Genomic DNA, 19,321 nt, shown 5'->3' on the forward strand with positions numbered 1-19,321 from the left:
ATTCTGGGATTGTGTGTCTGAATGTGGTGTCATTTGGGTTTGTTGATTACTCACCAGAAACTGTCTTTGAGAATAACTTAGAAAGGAGACAGAACCATTGGGGTTGTTTGTTCTGTCCTCTTGTTCCCTTGGGAAATCCCACAAAATCAAAAACTGCAGCTGGATTCTCTTGGATGGTGTGCAAGCCATTTAATTGCAGTAAATAAAAAGGTAAATTTAGCTGATGGTCTAATTATGAACAAGTAGAGTAACTGACAGCTCACCCTCAGTTTGTGCATCCAAAATGAGTTTCTCCTGCCTTCAGTCAGTGTTTTACATCTGGTGTGTGGTGATGAAAGCTGAACCTCATGGAAGAGATGTCAAGGTGCTGCAGCTGCTCTGAGGGAATTGCACTTTGTCTCCCCATGCTTTGGAACGTGGCAAAGGCTGATTTTTTTTAGGTCATGAAGGCAGGTCTCTAAAAACTCTTTCATGGGACAACAAGTGGTTTGTGTATCCAGTTGTGTGTCCTATTATGCAATGTTTCTTTCCTGGAAAAAAGGAATTTTTGAGGTAGATAAACATCTTGAACCCTCATGACGCTTGTGATAATTTTTGTTAAACCCTTGTAGCTTAATTTTGTTCTTTTTATCATCATTCTTGCTTGGAGTTTGTGCTGAAAGAAACAAATGCAAATAAATTTTTTCCTGCAGCCCTGCTGCCATTTTGTTGCTTGGATCTTTCAGAGCCTTGATCTTTGGGAATAATTCCTCTGTACTCCCACTTTGCTCCCAACTCTTGCTGTGGCTGTTGTTCTCTTCCATCAGGGCTCAATCTTTGCTGCCTAAGGCAACTCCCCCCCAATAAATTCTTCAATTCTCCTGCAGTTCCTCTTGCAAACTCGCAATATTGTTGATACTTGGGGATTTTTTTCCATAACTTTTCCCAACTGAAAGCCATCCATATGCTCTGTTCTAGATTGTGAAGTGGTCAGACTTTTGTTCACCCTTGGCCTATAAACCTGGTGAACCTTTTAAGTTAATTGCTGAAGCCAGTGTAGATAATTTCAGTAGCCTTGGAATAGCCTTCCTGGAAGACAGGCTGCAGATGGAGAATGGGATGGTGCCACACAGGATTGTTTGTAAGTACCCTCCTGATCATTTTTAATAGCACAACTTTTTTTTGGTTTATGGTTATTTTAGGACTTTGTGCGTAGTTTTTTTTTTATACCTACCTGAAAAATGTACATTTTTTTTCTTCCTGTTGGGATTCCAGGTTGATCCCTCTGTAGCTCTGCTTTAAGTTTGTAGGATTTGGAATGGTTTGGGTTGGAAGGAACCTTAAAAATCATCCATTCCCACCCCCTGCTGTGGGCTGGGACTCCTTCCACTATCCCAGGGTGCTCCAAACCAGAAGTTAGAAAATACTTTATTCAAATCTTGTCTAATAATTAACAAATCTATTAAAAAAAAAAAACTCAAAAAAAACCCCCAAAGCTGGAAGTTTTTAGGCAAATGTTCTCTTTTTTTTCATATTTGAAATTAAAGTGTATTCAGAGCTGAACATGGATTGAGAACAAATTGGGCTGGGATTTTTTTGGCCTTTTTTAAATGGGGTTCGTTTTTGCTTTGCTGTTTTTTTTAATGTAGGTCAGAGTGCACAGGCAGAAATAAAGGAATGACAAAATCAACAACATTTACTGAAGTGCAAGAGGACAGGAATATTCTCCCAAAAGAATCTGAGGGGAAATTCTGTCTCTCTGGGTGCTGTTCTGCATAAATAATCCCGCAAGGAAGGATGGAAGCTGAGAATGTCCCAGTCAGTCCCTTTTTAAAATGTTTTCTGCCACCTTTTGCTTCCAGTGCTGTGTGGAAGCTGCCTCAGAACATGCTGGAGGAGGCTCTGGGTGGAAGAACAGAGGTTGGAAGCTCTGAAATTCCCTTGGAATATATTAAAAAAAAAAAAAATCTTGCTTCATGTTCCTGCTCCAAAGGAGATGTAGTTTCATAATAAGGAAGGGGATTGAAGTTGGATTAACAAAATTTTGTTAAATGGAGTTTCTCCCTGGATTAAAAGCATAATAAATTGATTTGGTTGTGTGTGAGTGGGGAAGGATTCAGTAAAATTTTTTCAGGTTTTGCCTTGAAGTGTTTTCATGGCTCAGCAGCTGAAGAAGCCCTCCCTTGTGAAAAGTATTTATTCTCCTCTTTGCTCTGCACATTTCATGCTGGCAATAATCATCTCTGCTCTTCTCTTCTCACTTGTATTTCCTCTGAATTTTCTTCAAATTTCTATCATTTTCAGGGGAAAAGGGGAATTTTTAACAGTTCTTCTCATTTTCTTGTTTTCCCTTGGATTCTTAACTCCCAAATCTTGCTGTGGGTTGCTCTCTCTCCCTTTCTTCAGACTGAAATCTGTTCAAATGTCTTTTTACTCCCTTTTCTTGTGCCAAACCTTTATCTGCAGCCTTCAGCAGTGCAGGGGACGTGGTTCAATATCTGTCTTACTCAATACCATCTCTTTATTAGCTTATTTCAAAATAGTTTATTTCAAAACAGCAGCAATTTTAAACCCTGCCCTCCTAAGAAGAGCGGTATTTTTCCAGAGGTATTTTCATTTCTTTGCTTTGTCTTTAGATTTATGGTATGAGTGCAAATCTGTGTTGTTCTGGGGGGGAAATAGGATTTGTTGTGTCAAATAAGTGAAATTCTTGCTGTTACAGGGCATTTGTACTGAAATTAAATTCTGCTGTTCATGATATTTATCCTAACCCTTTAAATCTCATTATTCTAACCCCTTTTTTTTTTTTGTATCCTGTATCTTTTGCAGCTGTGCATTTAGAGGAATCTGCTCTGAAGGAGTTGGCACAGGAGGCACCATCGGTGAAAGAGAAAAGCACAGACATGGATGCAGTAACTCCTCCTGGGAAATCAGCACTAGGACGAGCTGAGGGGGACAAATCTGAGCTGGAAGAAGAAAGGGAGCACGAGGAGACAGGAGCTGGGGACCACCAGAGCTTGCACGTTTTCAGCTGCCACGAGTGCCAGCAGCTGGAGGACATCACCATCGAGTCGGTGAAATCCGCCTCTGCAGAAAACATTCCAGAGCTTCCCGAGGATTGCAGCAGCAGCAGGGAGGAGAAGGAGCACGAGTGTCTGCAAAAAGGAATCAAAAGAATAAACCTGGCTGGGAAACCCCCCAATATCTTGATTTACCTGGGCTCTGAGGCTGCCGAAGGGAGGTTTGAGCAGGTGAGAGCAGTGCTCGGGGGGTGCATCGATGCCGAGAGTTACACCGTGTACCAGCTGCACCAGGAGCAAGTGCTCAGAGACCCCTGGGCTGACAACTCCCTGCTGCTGCTCATTGCCACAGAGGAGCCCATTCCTGAGGACATCCACAGGCAATTCATGACATTTCTGGCCAAAGGGGGGAAGATTCTCGCGTTTTCTTCGTCCTTCACGTTCGGGGGCGTGCAGATCAAGTACAAAAACAAACTGAGGAGGGTTGTGCACGAGCTGGTGGTGTCCAAAAAGGACAGCACTGAGGTGAAGCTGAGCCTGCTGGTCAGTGGCTGTGTTTTTGAGGAAGGCATGAAGGGAGATGGCAGCAGAGTGAAGGTGTTGAGTCGGTTGAATAATGCTGCTAAAGACACGGTGATGGTGCACCTGACTCACGGCAGCAGTGGAGGAGAAGCCATCCTTTCCCAGGTACTGTTCATGCAGTCCTGAAAAATTGCTCCCATTGCATGCTCTTGGGGGTTCCTGTCAAGGGGAGGTGTGGAATCATAGAATGCTTTGGGTTGGGAGGGACATTAAAGCCCACCCAGTGCCACTCCTGCCATGGCAGGGACACCTCCCACTGTCCCAGGCTGCTCCAGCCCCAGTGTCCAACCTGGCCTTGGGCACTGCCAGGGATCCAGGGGCAGCCCCAGCTGCTCTGGGAATTCCATCCCAGCCCCTGCCCACCCTCCCAGCCAGGAATTTCTTCCCAATATTCTACCCAAATCTCCCCTTTCCCAGTGGGAAGCCATTCCCAGGTGTAAATGGATGTCCTGGATGTAGAAGGGATCCAATTGCAGGGTGGGTTTCGCTTGGTGTTAAAGAAGTCACTGCTGGGAAAACACTTCTTTTTTTTTTCACCAAGGAGCCAGGTGTGTGTGGATCAGGCAAGGTAAAACAAAGGACAGTTTTGTGCAGGAAGCAGGAATTTCCCTCATTAATCCATGGAAATATCTCCAAGGGGTGCCAGAGGATGGTGGCAGATTTCCCAGTGGTGCCCAGTGACAGTGCAGGGAGCAGTGGCCATAAACGAAACCCCAGAAAGTTCCACCTCCACTTGAGGAGAAATTTCCTTCCATGGATGTGGCAGAGCCCTGGAACAGCTGCCCAGGGAGGTGATGGAGTCTCCCTTTCTGGGGACATTCCAAACCCACCTGGGCACTTCCCTGTGTCACCTGCTCCAGGTGACCCTGCCTTGGCAGGGGTTCATCTCCAGTGGTTCATCTCCAGAGATCCCTTCCCAGAATAATCCCATTATTTTGTCAAATTCCAGAGCAGAGCTTTCCCTTTCTGCCTGTACAGGAATACAGCTTGAGCAGATTTTGGGAGGTAGGAAATAAATCCCACCAAATCCTTACTTACAAAAACAAAAATTGGCAAAGCAAGAAGTGCAGAATAAACCTTGCTAGAAACATTTTTTGTTTCCCGAGTCCTTACTCAGGCTTTAAAGGTTTAAATGTTTGATATTCTGCACCTATCAAATAGCTCAGAGAATCTGGGGAGTGGAATTGGGGTAGTCTAGGATGAACCAAAATTATTAATAACCACTTAAAAATAATATGCCAGGAAGTAGGTGCCTCTCCAGTATCATGGTATTGTGATCTCTGGTTAAAAATACCACCAAAACAGCCAAAGAAGGCCCTCATAAAATGGAACAAATAAGTTCAATTGTTCATAGTATTTTTTTCTTCATTTTACCTTCTGGATAATGGGTGAGGAAGCTTCCATGGAAGGGTAAATGTTGGTCTCTGATTATTGAAATGATTTAAATATTCCCAGCTAAAGTTTGGAGTGATGGAAAGGCTGACAAGAGGTACCATAAAGTTTAGAAAATAAATCTGCCAAACACCTTGAGGAAAGCAGAGCAAGATTTGTTTTCCAAGATTAAGTTAAGGAATAGAAAAGATGAACCAACTTCATGAAAGGTTCTATTTTTACCAATATTTTAGGTAGGGAACTTTCTCAGGAGCCCAGAGCACTGAAATTTAACTGCTCAGGGATCAGGTATCAAGACTCTTGTAGCAGTTGCAGAGCTCAGAAATATTCAGGGGGTTCTTAGAAGTGTTTTTGCCTTTTATCAACTTAAATCTGCTGGATTTTTGGGAACTCTGTTAGACGTTGGAGGATATTTATTGCTTTTTTTGTAGGCAGCTCTGCCACCCAAGTGCTGCTAGAACATGGCTTTGATTCTGTCTCTGCAAGTTCTGCTTTGCTGCACCCTTTAAATTGATCCTCCTGCTGTAGTAAAATTTAATTCTCCAGAGGTTTTCCCCAGGAAAAAGAAAAGGGCATCAGAGCACAGCTTCAAAAATCAGATTAAAAGGATTAGTGTGACATTTTATAATTCTAAATGACTTCCAGTCTGGATTTGAAAAGCCCTTATTGTTTCCAGGCAGTGACATCAGCCATGGAATATTCTGGCAGGTTTGTTTCCCTTTTTTCTGTACTCCACTGGTGGGTGGGTGTGTCCTGCCTCCTTTTCAATGTATTTTTTTTACAATCATGGAATGGTTTGCGTTGGAAAGGATCTTCAAATTCTCTCGTCCCACCCCTGCCATGGCAGGGGCCCCTCCCACTGTCCCAGGCTGCTCCAGCCCCAGTGTCCATCCTGGCCTTGGGCACTGCCAGGGATTCAGGGGCAGCCACACTCATTAATTTCCCTGAATTTCAATGAAAATACATAAAACACAAAGAAAATAATTAAATTTTGCAAAGTGGAAGAAATGAACAAAAAGAAGGGCTTTTTTTAATAGCAATAAAGGAATCTGCAGGAGTACAAGTGTGGATTCGTTGGGTGGTTTGTTTTTTTTTTTTTTTGTGTGTGTGTGGTGTTTTTTTTTTGTGGTTTTTTTTTTTTTTTTTTTTTTAAATTAAGGCCAGGATTAAATGGGTGAGAGGGAATTTCTTGTTGGGACTCAGGTGTTTGTCAGTTCTTGTCTCTGTCACAGCCTCACAAACCCTGAGTTCTGCAGCACTTCACTCCAGCAAACTCAAAATGGAGCCCATCTCTCTCTCTGCAAGGCCTTTTAAGGATAAAATATCAATTTAAGAAATGACACCTCAATTATTTTCACTTTTAACCCAATACCCAACCACCCGTGCCCACAATGGGACTTTTTTATCCAATTGCACAAAACCACCCAAACCCATGGAGAAGGAGGTGAAGGAGAAGGAGCAGCCTCCACCCTAAAACCTCCATCTTGCTTTATATCTATTCCTGCATTCTAAACCTTCAACTCTGAGTTTCCACCCTGTGCTATCACACACTTCCATTCCAACTCCACACCTGTAATCTCAGTTTTATTATTGAATTTTGGAAGCTTCTCCACGGCCTCAGGTCAGTGCAGTGTTCTCCTGGGGGTCAGTGCCTGGCAGCACAGAAAGTCCCAAATTCTCAGTAAAACCAGGGTTTTAACATTCAAGGGCTTTGAAATATTTTGTAACACAAAAGGCAAAGCAGAAAAAAAAATAGTAAAAAACAAGGTCTATGAAGGATTTTTTCCTCTTGCATTTAATTTCAACTTCTAAGCATCTGCTTCAACCATGAGGAGTGATTTTCCACCAGGTGAGCAAGTAACTTTTTTAGGCAGAAGGGTTTCTTTATCTGCACTCATTTCCACTGAATTCATGTGACTTGCTTGAGCTCTCCATACCTTCTAAAACTTCTAAAAAGCTCTTTCAATTTTAATAGAATTTTAAAGGAATTTCAACTTTAATGGAATTTCAGTTCTAATGGAATGCCAATTCCAATGCCTTTTTAATTGTAATGGAATTCTGCTCATGTACAAGTCAGAATATGACCAACCTTGCTGTTGGTTCTGGCAGACCTGAAAAGCAGGAAGTTAAATAAATTTAAGTTGATAAATACAAGTTTGATCAACTCCTCCAAAAAAAGTTTATTAAGAAGGGAAGTTTTAGGTAGGTTTCAGAGGAAATTGTGGTGTATTGACAGCTGTGATCCCTGAATTGGAAACTGATTTTCTTTTTTTATATATCCTGCCAGGCCCATTTGGAGCTGGACATCATTTCCATGGATGTGCAAACTGAAGAGGATTTTAATTTGCTCAAAATGAGCAATTCCAAGAGATATGAAGTTCTCAGGGAGATCCTGACCTGCCTTGGGCTGAGCTGTGAATTGAGTGCAATTCCTGAATTAACACCCATTTATCTGCTCTCTCCAGATGAGGTAAGCTGGGATTTACCCTGTCAGGGAAAATCAGTGTTCTCTTAAACCTTGATATTTTTATTTGAAGAGTTTTCAACAGATATTTCAGGTAAGCAAAAGTTTCATTTTTAATCCATCATTGTTTTGTTCCCTGGTAGAAGGAGTTCTGAATTTCACCACAGGGGAATTGTGCAGGGTTAATTTTATTCTATTTGCTGTATTTCTGTTTAGAACTTTTTAATGCTGTTGCTTTTGAAGGCTGTAGTGAGCCACAGAAAGAACTGCTTTAAAAGACAGGATTCATTTTTCTTTTCAATCAAGATGAAACATTCTGCACAGGCTGGCAACAAAAGAGAAAATGGAAATGGTGAAGAGCAGAGTGCAGGGAATAGGGAAGGCACAGGGAAAACCCTGATTCCTGAGGATGTTGTAATATTTCCTGGGAATATTTGTAATTTAAATGTCAGCTCTCAGTGCTGCATTCCTCCATGTGAGATACTGCTCTGAAGAATTGTGAGGAATATAGAAACTCTTGTTTTTCACTTGTTTTTCTTTAAAAAAACCAATTTCACTTGTGATTTTCACTTGTTTTTCTTTAAAAAAAAACAATTTCAGTTGTGATTTTCACTTGTTTTTCTTTAAAACATGACTTCAAAATTGTGTGTGAGTTGATTCTCCATTTGTGTGGCAATGTGGAAACAAAACTAAAACCAGTTTAACCTTTTTGGCTTCTATTAAATGTGCTCCAGACACAAGACTTGTTTATTGAATTCTTCCTATTTTTGTTCTCCTCTTTCACTTTTTTTTTTTTCATGATCGTTTCTATCCAATGCCTTTGGACTTTTCAAACGTGTCATGAATTAAAATTCAGCTAATTTCTATCCAAACTTGCCATCTAGTGGCATATTCCAGGGTTGCAGTCTATCAAGTTAAGATATTTTAGCTGTATAATCTTCAGTTAAAGTTTATACCACAATTAGTTTTTAAAATTTAAATAATAAATTCTATTAATAAATTGTTTTATTCCTAAACTGTATTCATTTTAATGTGGTTTCATGTGATTTTTATTGTTTTATTCACATATTTTAATGGTAGCTTTGCTGTGTGTAGTCATTGTTTTAATGTCTTTCCCTTTAGGCAATGATTAAATTCCAGACTCTTGTGCAAAAGGAATTTGCAGCTTGTGTGTACAGTTCCTAATGAAGAGAGAGCACTTTAAAACAAATAATTAATGTGTTAGAGCTTATCTTTCTCACAAATTATTTTGTTTTTCCATCCATCTGTTCTCTAGAGGCCTCCTTGCTTTCCCGGAGAGCCAGGAGATACCAAAATTGTAAATTATTTGAGGAAATCCTTAATTGTATTGCCAGCAAGCAATTTTTGGGATTATTTTCTTAGAGTTCCCTATGATAAAAATACCTGAATGAGTCAATTAATGATCAAGCAAGCTCAAGGTCTTGTTAGCAGATCCAAAAATAATGAGAAATTATTTTACCATTGCTAAGACTTATCAGCTCAAGTGTTTAAAAACTGCTGTTTCCCCTCACCTGCTCAGATTTTTCTAATTAATTTCAGGAACCCCAAGCTTCCTTTGCTTATGAGTAAAAAAATAATATTTAAGTTTGCTCTGTATTTTCTACTTCATTAAGAAAAAATGAAACTGAGGTTTTTGGGTTTTTTTTTGGGTAATTGAAGAATTCTTTCAGTTTTAAGTGCTGGTTTGGGGAGTTCTTCAATTTCCAGCAGAGCTGTCCCCTATTCTGTGGGATTCCCTTGGTGCCACTTCCATCTTTTATCAGAATTTTCACCAAACTTGTTTTCTGGTCGTTTTGGGCATCAAATAAAATTCTAAATTTTATTCTGTGAACAAATAGCTTCTCCTGACTTTGCCTTTGCCTGAATTTCTTGGCAATCTGTGTTTTTCTGCATCATTATTGAGATGCTGTTAATAATCCCATCAAACCTATGCTGCTGATTGATATAAATGTGATTATTAAGAATTTAAGATGTTCCTCTCCACTCTTTGAGGCTTGGTGCCTTTTGCAGTGGAATTTGAAGCTGTTCCTGAGGGGTGGGTTGGAATTTTTTTTCTTTTCCTCCTCAGAATTCACATTTTGAAGTTTTGATTTCCAATTCATGGACCTTAAAACCACAGTCTTGCTGCGTGAATTTAAAAAAGCCAACAAAACATGAGCAGAACTGGAATTATATTTTCAATTCAACTGAAAGCTCTGCTATGTGAATAATGAATGGTCATGTCCATCTTTAAGGATTTTAGATCTTAGCGAGGAGAATTCTGCTACAACACCACCAAAGGCGTGAAATAAAATGAAGAACAATTAAAATGCTGCTTAAAAGCTTAATTAAATCTACACAACTTGATGTTGAATGTAATTTTAGAGGCCACTATTGATACCAAAACCCAGCATCTTTGTTTTTATTTCTTTTCTTGCTGGGCTGCAGAGCAGTTGAGCAAATTGAGAGGGAAATTCTGTGTCCCTGTGGGGAGGGAGGACCCAAGTGTTCAGTGGCAGCTCCAGGCATAGAGATCTGATTTTTTCTGCAGCTTTGCCCTTAAACTCTCAAATATTTGCTCTTTCAGCCATCTCCAAGGATAATTTTTCAGACATAAATGCCAGGATTGTGTTTTATTGTGTCGGGAGTTTCAGAGTAGGTTTCAAACCAAGGATTTACTCCTTGAAGAATGAGATTTGTCCCAGTGCTGATTATTCCCATTAAGGAATTGTTACACCCACGCATTTGCTCATCTTAAAACTTGAGTAAAAACTCCTCAGGCTCTACATTTTTTTGTCTATTTGAGTAATTCAGTAGCAGAGGCAGAATCAGCTCCAGAGCAGATTTCCATCTCTTGATTCTGGGGTGGCATAATCTGCTTTGAAATTCCAGGTCCATTATGTCAGCCAAGAAAATGTGGAGTTTCTTTATCCTGAATAAATCTTCCTTTGAGGATGGGAAATTTGAACTCTCAGCTAACACTATAATGAACCCTGATTTCAGGGTATATTTTGAGGCAATTGTTTCTGAAATATTTCCATGCATATTCATGGGTGTTGTAGGACTTGAGATTCAACTTCAGGGTTTTTTTTGGGTTTGTTTTTTTTTTTTTTAATTTCCAATGCTCTTTCAGGAGTTTTCCAGCCCCTTCCCAGCTCTGTTCCCTTGCCTGGACGTGCTCCAGCCCCTCAAGATCCTGTTTGAGGGTTTCCTTTTCATGGCTCTCTTAGATGCCAAGAGCTTGGTTGGATCACTGAACGACATTAAATTAACACCTTGAAAAATTGTTTTGTTCTCAAACAAGAAAACCCTTTTGCCTGTGTTCAGGGGAGGAGAATGGAGCTGGGAAGAGGCTGGAAAACAAATCCTGAGAGGAGCAGCTGAACTGGGGGGGCTGAGCCTGGAGCAAAGGAGGCTCAGGGGGACCTTGTGGCTCTCACAGCTCCTGCCAGGAGGGGACAGCCAGGGGGTCGGGCTCTGCTGCCGTGTCCCAAGGGAAAGGAGGAGAGGAAATGGCCTCAAGTGGCACCAGGGGAGGCTCAGGTTGGAGATTGGGAAAGAAAATTTCCCTGGCAGAGTGGTCAGGCCTTGGGATGAGCTCCCAGGGAGGTTTGGAGTCACTGGAATTGTCCCAGAGGAGTCTGGATGTGGCCTTGGGGACAGGGTTGGGGTGATGCTGGTGGGGCTGGGGTGGCACTGGGTGATGCTGAGGGGCTCTTCCCACCTTGATAATTCCATAATATCAAGAGTAGTAACAGTGACTGCTGGTTGAAGGCAAGGAGAAGATGATGAGAACTAATGGCAAAGTCACAGGAAAAATTTTCAAGAAATTTTTTTTTCTTTTTGTTCAGAGGCAATATTTTGAACCAACCCTAAAGTGCAACATGGCTGTGAAACTATAAAAGGCTTTTTACTGATTTGTGAGACAAAAATTCAACTGGACAATTGAGAGATTGTTTGTCCTGGTGGGAAACAGGATTTGAGTGTCAAATGAGCTTTGTTCGTGCTGCCTCCTGTAAATCTGGCTTTGAGGTGAAGGAGGGCAGGGATGGATGGGAGATTGGGATTTGGGAATTATTCCCTGGGAGGGTGGGCAGGAGCTGGGATGGAATTCCCAGAGCAGCTGGGGCTGCCCCTGCATCCCTGGCAGTGCCCAGGGCTGTAGGACTCAGATTCAGTCAAAGGAAGAAACTGAGAGTTTCTAGCCAAGCAGAGGCCTGGGAAAGAGCTAAGAAAGAATATAAATAATTCTTTATCTCTCTTGTTTTTCACATTGTTTATAGTTAAGTTCTATCACTGTGAGTCAAGCACTCTGCACCAATAGTAGTAGGTTGTTTTCACTTCAAAACCAATGAATTTGGTCCTTGTGGAGCTCTGTATAAAAGAGCAGTGTATTTTGAATAAATAAGAGTTTTACTCTCACAACCTTCTAAATCAGAATCTTCTCATTCCCGTCCTGCCTCGACAGCGACACAGGGCCAGGTTGGACTTGGAGCAGCCTGGCACAGTGGGAGGTGTCCCTGTCATGGCAGGGGTGGAATGGGATCATCTTTAAGGTCCCTTCCAACCCAATCCATTCTGGAATTCTCCAATTATTAGGAGGTTGGATTATCTCCTAAATTGTTCACTCTCAAAACTTCCTTCAGCCTTTTTCCTGGAGCTGTTCTGAAGGGAACCCTGGGGTGCTGCAGGTGCTCCCAGTGCATCCCCCAGCACTGAGCAGTGTCCCTGCCCAGCTGAGCCACTTTCCTGGTGTCATTCTCTTCAAATCCCCAGGAATTTCTGCTGCTCCCAAAGCTGGATGCAGCTGAGGCTTTCCCTGTGTCTCCTGCAGGGAAGGGAAGGAATTTGCCAGCAGGGGACACTTCTGAGCTGGGTTTCAAGGGGAAGAACAGGGGAGGGATGGAAAGCATTTTATGCACGGTGTGTTGTATATAGATTTGCATGAAAATATCTTTGCATGTTACATCTCAGCAACTGCCCTGTATAATATTTCCTCAGTTTTAAACCAGCCTTTGAAATTCCACAGGAGTCGATGGCATATAGTGTCAGAATACAGTAAAACATTTCCAGTTAAGAAATCTTGATGGGAGGTGAAGGGAATTCCAAATGTGGAGCCAGGTAATTCCAGGTGCTGGTTAAAGATACCTTTTCCTTTTTTGCTGCTTATCCTCAGAATATTTCCCATGTATTTAGGGGAGAAGGAAAGGGAAATCTGGCAAACATTGCCTTTATTTTAAACTTCTCTACTTCAAATTTTTTCCTTCCTGCAGGATGGTACCAAACATGCTGTTCCTGTTAAACAAGCATGAAGCACATTTGTAGGCACATAATAATGAGCAGCATTCTTACTTTGCATTATGGTTTGTAAACAACTTTTGGGCCATGTGCTGATTCAATAAATGTTTTGAGGATCATTTGGAAAATACAGGAAGCTTTGAGGAGTGAAAGAAAGTATGCTGTTTATAGCAATCTCCATAAAAAGGGTCTTTATGGTGCTGTGAGAACTAAAAGTTAATGCCTTTTGTACCGAGTAGCATTTAATCTTTCTGTGGGGCTAACTCTGATGTGAAATTATGATGTGCTGGCATCTGACCAAAGTGCCACTCATGGAATTGGATTCTCTCATGTTTCAAGGCTGGCTTTGAGTCAGTGTGCATGATACTTCACAACCACTTTCTTCAGCAGGCATGTTCCTTCTGTAGTGGAGAGAATGGAAAATTTCGTTATCCCCCCAGAATGGCTTATGTCATAAATATCTAAAACATTTGTGATCTCGGTCTGCTGCTGACTTCTCACTCTTGAGATGGCAGAGAGCAGCACCAAGCCTGAGCATTTTTTGAGTACAGGTTACTCAGCACAGTGCTGAGCCTGACTTTTCTTAGTTGCAGTTTGATCTCAGAGTTTGGGATGGGGATCTAAATTTAAAAAGCCAAACCCTGGGTGGCAGATTGATCCAAATTCAGGTGTCACGTTTTGCCTCGGTGTGAGGGCTGTAGTTCAAGTGGCTGGGTGTGGATTTTGTTTCAGCACTCCTGATAAAGCCTTTTTGGAGTCAGGGCTGCCCTGGAGCAGATGGGGGATTTTGGAGGGCAGGAATCCCTGACTTGTGACAAACACGGCGCATTTGGCACCGCTCTGACCTCACTGGTAAAGATCTGACAAACGTGGAGGATTTCCAAACATTAAAAAAAAAAAAAAAAACAACAAAAACCCCTCAAGATTCCCTGATGTCCATGGGGCCTGCAGCTAATTTATGGAAGTGAGACTGGGAAAATGAGAGCAGGCTTGGCATCAGCTGGAGCCTGGTGAGATCCTCTCGAGTTACCATTGCTCAGAAATGACGCCTCCTTCCCACAATGGGAAATTGTTGTAGTGGTTGTCTGACAGTTGCATTAGGGCTCCTTTTGTAGCTCCACTTCTAAGCAGAATGTATATTTAATTGACATATGTTTTAATTAAAGGGGTAAGGTGGATAAATGTAGAGATAAATAAATGTATATAACCAAGAGGAATAGAAGTGTCCTGTTATATCGCTCTTCAAAAGAGAAAAAACTGCAAACTTCAGCTGCTTTTGAAACACTGCATTTGCAACATTCAGCTCTTCTGAATTTGTATTTTATTCCTTTGGAACACTGCATTTGCAGCATTCAGGTCTTCTGAATTTGTGTTTTTTCCTTTGAAACACTGCAGTTGCAATGTTCAGGTCTCCTGAATTTGTATTTTATTCCTTTGAAACACTGTATTTGCAACATTCAGGTTTTATGAATTTGTGTTTTATTCCTTTGAAACACTGCATTTGCAACATTCAGGTCTTCTGAATTCGTATTTTATTCCTTTGGAACACTGCATTTGCAATGCTCGGGTCTTCTGAATTTGTATTTTATTCTTTTGAAACACTGCATTTGCAACATTCAGGTTTTATGAATTTGTGTTTTATTCCTTTGAAACACTGCATTTGCAACATTCAGGTCTTCTGAGTTTGTATTTTATTCTTTTGAAACACTGCAGTTGCAACATTCAACTCTTCTGAATTTTTGGATTTTATACCTTTGAAACACTGCGTTTGCAACATTTAGGTCTTCTGAATTTGTGTTTTTTCCTTTGAAACACTGCAATTGCAATGTTCAGCTCTTCTGAATTTGTATTTTATTCCTTTGAAACACTGCATTTGCAACAGTCAGCTCTTCTGAACTTTTGTATTTTATTCCTTTGGAACACTGCATTTGCAACATTCAGGTCTTCCGAATTTGTATTTTATTCATTTGAAACACCACATTTGCAACGTTCAGCTCTTCATAATTTGTATTTTATTCTTTTGAAACACTGCATTTGCAGCATTCAGCTCTTCTGAATTTGTATTTTTTTCCTTTGACAATCCAGTTGTCCAGTAATGTGCAGGAAAAAAACCTTGTCTACAACTCAGAGTTTATTATTGAAGTTTATCAAGCTGGATTTACTCTGGAGGATGAAGATTGGAGTTTCACTGGAGTTACTGATTTAAAAGTCACCGTGGTGTTCTCAGAGTGTCCCTGGGCAAAGACTCCAAAGAAACCATTATCAGCTGTGCCAGCAGCTGGTGGGGAAGGGGCTGCCTTGGGGATTGCTGTGTCCATCCTTTGACAGTTCATTTCCAGCCATGATTTCTGACATGCTGAGGAAATCAGGAAATTCCAGGTGCAGGGGCAGTGGAATTTGGCATGTGCCTGTCTGGCTGACACGATGCAGTTCTTAGAGTGGAAAGCTGATTAAAGAGCAGCTGTTAGCTGAAATCAGAAAGTTTGCTGTAGTTCCTACTGCAAGCGTGCTGTGAAAGCTCTTTTTTCTTTTTTTTTTTTTTTTTTTGGGGGGTTGCAGTGGGTGTTCCCAACAAGCAGAACGTGTTTTACTTCAATAAACCACTGTACTCCCTTGGACTGGGACTGGTGATGTGAATGACAAAGGATTTACAGGAATATCGAGGCAAGGTTTTCTCAGAAAAAAAAAAAAAATCAGAATACATCCCATGCTGTCTGTTTTCATGGTACTTGTATTTTTCTTCTCCCAGGAAAAGTATCCTGTGAAAAGGTCCATCAGGGCAACCTGTGTTTTACAGTTAGATCATCCAGAGCTGTTCTTCACAGGATGAGGTGATTTAATTTCAGGAATTTCAGCTGGTCACACTTTTATTTCTGCCAGCATTTCCTAGAGGATCCACAGCAGGGATGAAGTTTGGTCCTGCACCTGTATAATTCCATAATTCTATATATAGTTTGTATATGTGTATTAATATGTTTAAAACGATGCAAGTATTTAAATCTCTGTATAATTTGAGTGCATTAGTCATATTGACCACCTCAAGTTTCAGAAATTATCTCATTTCTTTACCCATTTCTTACTAAATGCACAAGATAATAAACATGAGTCAAGTGCCAGAGGCCCAGAGGAGAGCAGAGAACTCCAGCCCTGAGAAAAGTTGGGATGAGAGTTCTCCATGGAGTGTGTAAATCAGAGCATGCTCCTTGACTGATGAGGATAAGAACTTTTTTTTTTTTTGGGGGAGAGAAAAAATGCAGGAGGAAGAGCTGGTGGATCTGGTGTGATAGCAGATGAAAAAGCAGAGGCTGTGTGGGAGGAGGAGAGAGGGGAATGGGGCAACAGCTGAAGAGCAGAGGTAAGGAGTAAGACTTGAACATGGAGAAAATAACTTTATTACTGCGTTTTCTAGCATTCCCTACAGCTGCTGGTTGTTATGTGCATATCTCATAATTTTAGCTGTAAAAGTTGTGCTGCTTTGGATCGATGGTTTCACGAAAAATGTGGGACAACGTTGGGTTTTTACAGCTTGTTTTATTGAGAATCACTTCCCTGCTCTAGTGTGTGTTGTTTCTCAAGTCTGTACTAAATTGTGCTGCTGAATTTATCTGAGAAGTGTTTTAAAAACTACTTCCAAAAAATACTTCTTAATTTGTAAAACAACCGAATAAATATATAATTAAAATAATAGTAAAAGCCAAGCCTTAGCAGGATCCATACTGAGGAGATTTTAACATGCAAAAGAATATTTTCTTCAGTTTAAGAGTATTAATCGTAAATTTATGAGTTTTGCACGTGGTGAGAACTTAAATTTGGAGTTTAGATCATTTAGATCATAGAAACCAAAGTCTTTTGAAGTGGGGTCGCAGCTTGCTGAGTCTCAAAACGTTTGCTGGGCAAACAACCCACATATAAATTTTTAGTCAGTTTTTTCCTTTGAATATAGATTTAATTTCAGAATTCCATGCCTTAACAACTTCAGACAGAGAAATGAAATAAAAATGAAGCTGTTTTCATGTTCTGAGAGAAAGAGAGATTATGGATATATATGGATATTCATTTGGATTACTGAACCAGTCACTTATGGCTCCTTTTTTTTTTTGTGATTGTTTTTTGATATTAACACTTGCAACAAATAAATTAATCACAATTTCTTTTGTAATTTACCATTCAATTGATGAACAGGTCATAATAGAAGTACAAAAAGTTACATTGGTCTCATTATTAAAATAATTTCAAGGAAGAGCAGCATTCAGCTGGAGGTGTCTCATGTTAAGAGCTGTGCCTGGATGTTCCCTGCTTATGGAATAAAGTCAGGTTTTAGGAACTAAAAAACATCTCTAAGATCCTAGGGAGTTTTAAAAACTGTTTTGTGAGAGCAAATCTCAGCATTTCCATGGAGTCAGAATTGATACAAATTAATTCCAGGAGGTATTTCTGAAATTCTTTTGCAAGATAAGGAACAATAATTGTATTTGGATGCACGATTGTCAAGATCTAAATAAAAAATTGCATCTGGCATGTTTTGACTTCAGAACTTATTACATGAAGTGAGCAATTACCCCTGCATTTTTCTGGTCTGGAAGACATTTCTGCTTTCCAAGATGGAATTGTTGGTTTTAGGACTAGTGAGTGTACCACAGCTCCCTGTCAGGAGCAGCTGCAGGGAGAACTTTTATCTGGTTATTTTCCTGTTTTTAACTGTGTTTTAGGTGTTGGGATCTCAGTACAATAATTTGCTGATGGAAAAGAAAATACAGTAGCTGAAAACAAATGGTAATTCTTATTTTTATGCTTCCCTTGAGAGAGGGGCACTTTCCTAAAGTTACCATAAGCAGTATGATCTGCAAATTAAAATCATTATTTGAATTTCCAAGGTTTTTGTTAGAAATACCTGGAAACATTTTAAACTGCCCTTCTGCTTTTAGAATATTCCTGTCATTATTTTAAATTAACATAGCTGGGAGCTTTTTGTAGTTATGGGAGGCTTTTCCTTATTTTCCTTTTTCTTCCTGTTTTAGCCTCTTTTCCTTCCTGTTTTAGCCATATTGCTATTAATAACACATATTGATATTAACAGATATTGATAATAACACATTTTGATATTAAAACCAATGTGGGAGGGTAAGTGTTGGATTTGGTGTTTCAGTCCAGTGGTATTTCTGAATATCCAGAAAAGAGAAGGGTTTGCTTTTGGTATCTCTGCAGCACTTCTGGAGGTGGAAGTGGACTTTTCCCCAAATATTTCCAAGCTTTTTTCAATGCTGCACAATCCACTCTGTTTAATTAGCAGCTCAGGATTAGCAGATTGGGCATTTTTGAACTGCATTTAACTTTATTATAATTATTGCTGCCCTTATTGCTCCATAGAAAAAAAAATCTCCGTCTGTTCAAGGACATTTTTTCCTCCTAGAAGCATTTGATAATTTGCTGGTATTTGATAATTTTGCTGGTAGAATTTAACTTTCACAACCACTGTCACAATCCTTTTTTTTTTTTTTTCTTCACTGGTTTGGCAAACTGAAAGTACATATCAAACTTCAAATTCAAAATTAAATAATCATTGTTTTGCTCACAGTCTCCTGTTTCCCCAGGAATTACATTCAAAAACCAAAAAACTGTCCTTATTCAACCAAGGATAAATTAATTAATCACTAAATATCACGTATTGATATAGATTTTTTCTGGTTTGAGTGCATTAGTTTGTGTGCAACTATGCTGGAAGTGCATTTTAAACCCTCTTTTTTTGCATTTTAGTACTGATTAAAGTAATCCCTGAAACTTTTTCCTTGAGGGCAATTCATTTTTAGAAGTCACCCCTTCAGTTTGGGACTGTTTATTATAATATAATGATTTTCAACAGAGTTGGTATGTATTTAATCAGCTAAATGTTTATCTTCGGAGTGGATTTGTCATAGAATTAAAAATTCTGGATCCTTTTGTGACACTGAAAAGAAAAACAGCCAAGCTCAGGACAAAGCAAGGACTGAAACAAAAACCCTTCTGAAGTGGAGAACCTGGACAGAAAGAAGTGAAGTGAATCCTTGCCTGGATTAATACAAATTTTTAGTGTGAAAAATCACTTTTTTCAGGTGTGAAATTCAGATGAGTCCTAAAAACCAGAAATGAGAGATGTCTGCAGGCACTGTGGTTTGGTTTCAGTCAGTTGGAGTTCTCAGAAAAACCCAGGAGAATCCAAAATCCTGCAGAATAAAGAAATTATTATTGCCAGAAATGCTCCTCCGTGCCCGTGTTTGGGTCTGCAGGACAATTCTCATGCACTGCCTCAGCTTGGGTCTGTCTTTGTCTGATTCTTTGAGTGTTTTTCCCCCAAAATCCTGAATTTCTGTGCTGAGCTTCCATTTGGGACGTGGCAATCCAAATGTGACCTTGTGGAGTAGGAGCTCATGGTGTGCTGGACTTGAGGCAAACCTTGGGTTTGTTGTATAAAATTGGACGTTATTTTGGAAGATTTAAATGAGTTTTATGTCCAGTTTTAAAGGAGAAATTAAATTTGAGGTGTTTCTTTCTCCGTTTGTCCCTGAAATACTTCCAGCTCCCTATGGAGGCTCTGGGGCTTTTTTTTTGG

At 40.1% G+C, this 19,321-nt stretch overlaps 1 protein-coding gene across 3 annotated transcripts in view; it reads left to right on the forward strand.

The window, feature by feature from the left end:
- The window catches only part of HLCS (holocarboxylase synthetase), a 144,758-nt gene that overhangs the window by 8,508 nt on the left and 116,929 nt on the right, over nt 1–19,321 (forward strand). For all 3 annotated transcript variants that reach the window (XR_013339545.1, XR_002465180.3, XM_021527455.2), the window contains exons 3-5: nt 958–1,120; nt 2,809–3,686; nt 7,261–7,443. Coding sequence is in view for 1 of the 3 variants with exons in the window: in XM_021527455.2 (XP_021383130.2) it covers nt 958–1,120; nt 2,809–3,686; nt 7,261–7,443 (1,224 nt within the window). In the remaining 2 variants the exon portion in view is untranslated. The remainder of the gene's footprint in view (nt 1–957; nt 1,121–2,808; nt 3,687–7,260; nt 7,444–19,321) is intronic.

The sequence above is a fragment of the Lonchura striata genome, chromosome 2 (assembly GCF_046129695.1).
Source record: "Lonchura striata isolate bLonStr1 chromosome 2, bLonStr1.mat, whole genome shotgun sequence".
Classification (NCBI taxonomy): Eukaryota; Metazoa; Chordata; class Aves; order Passeriformes; family Estrildidae; genus Lonchura; species Lonchura striata.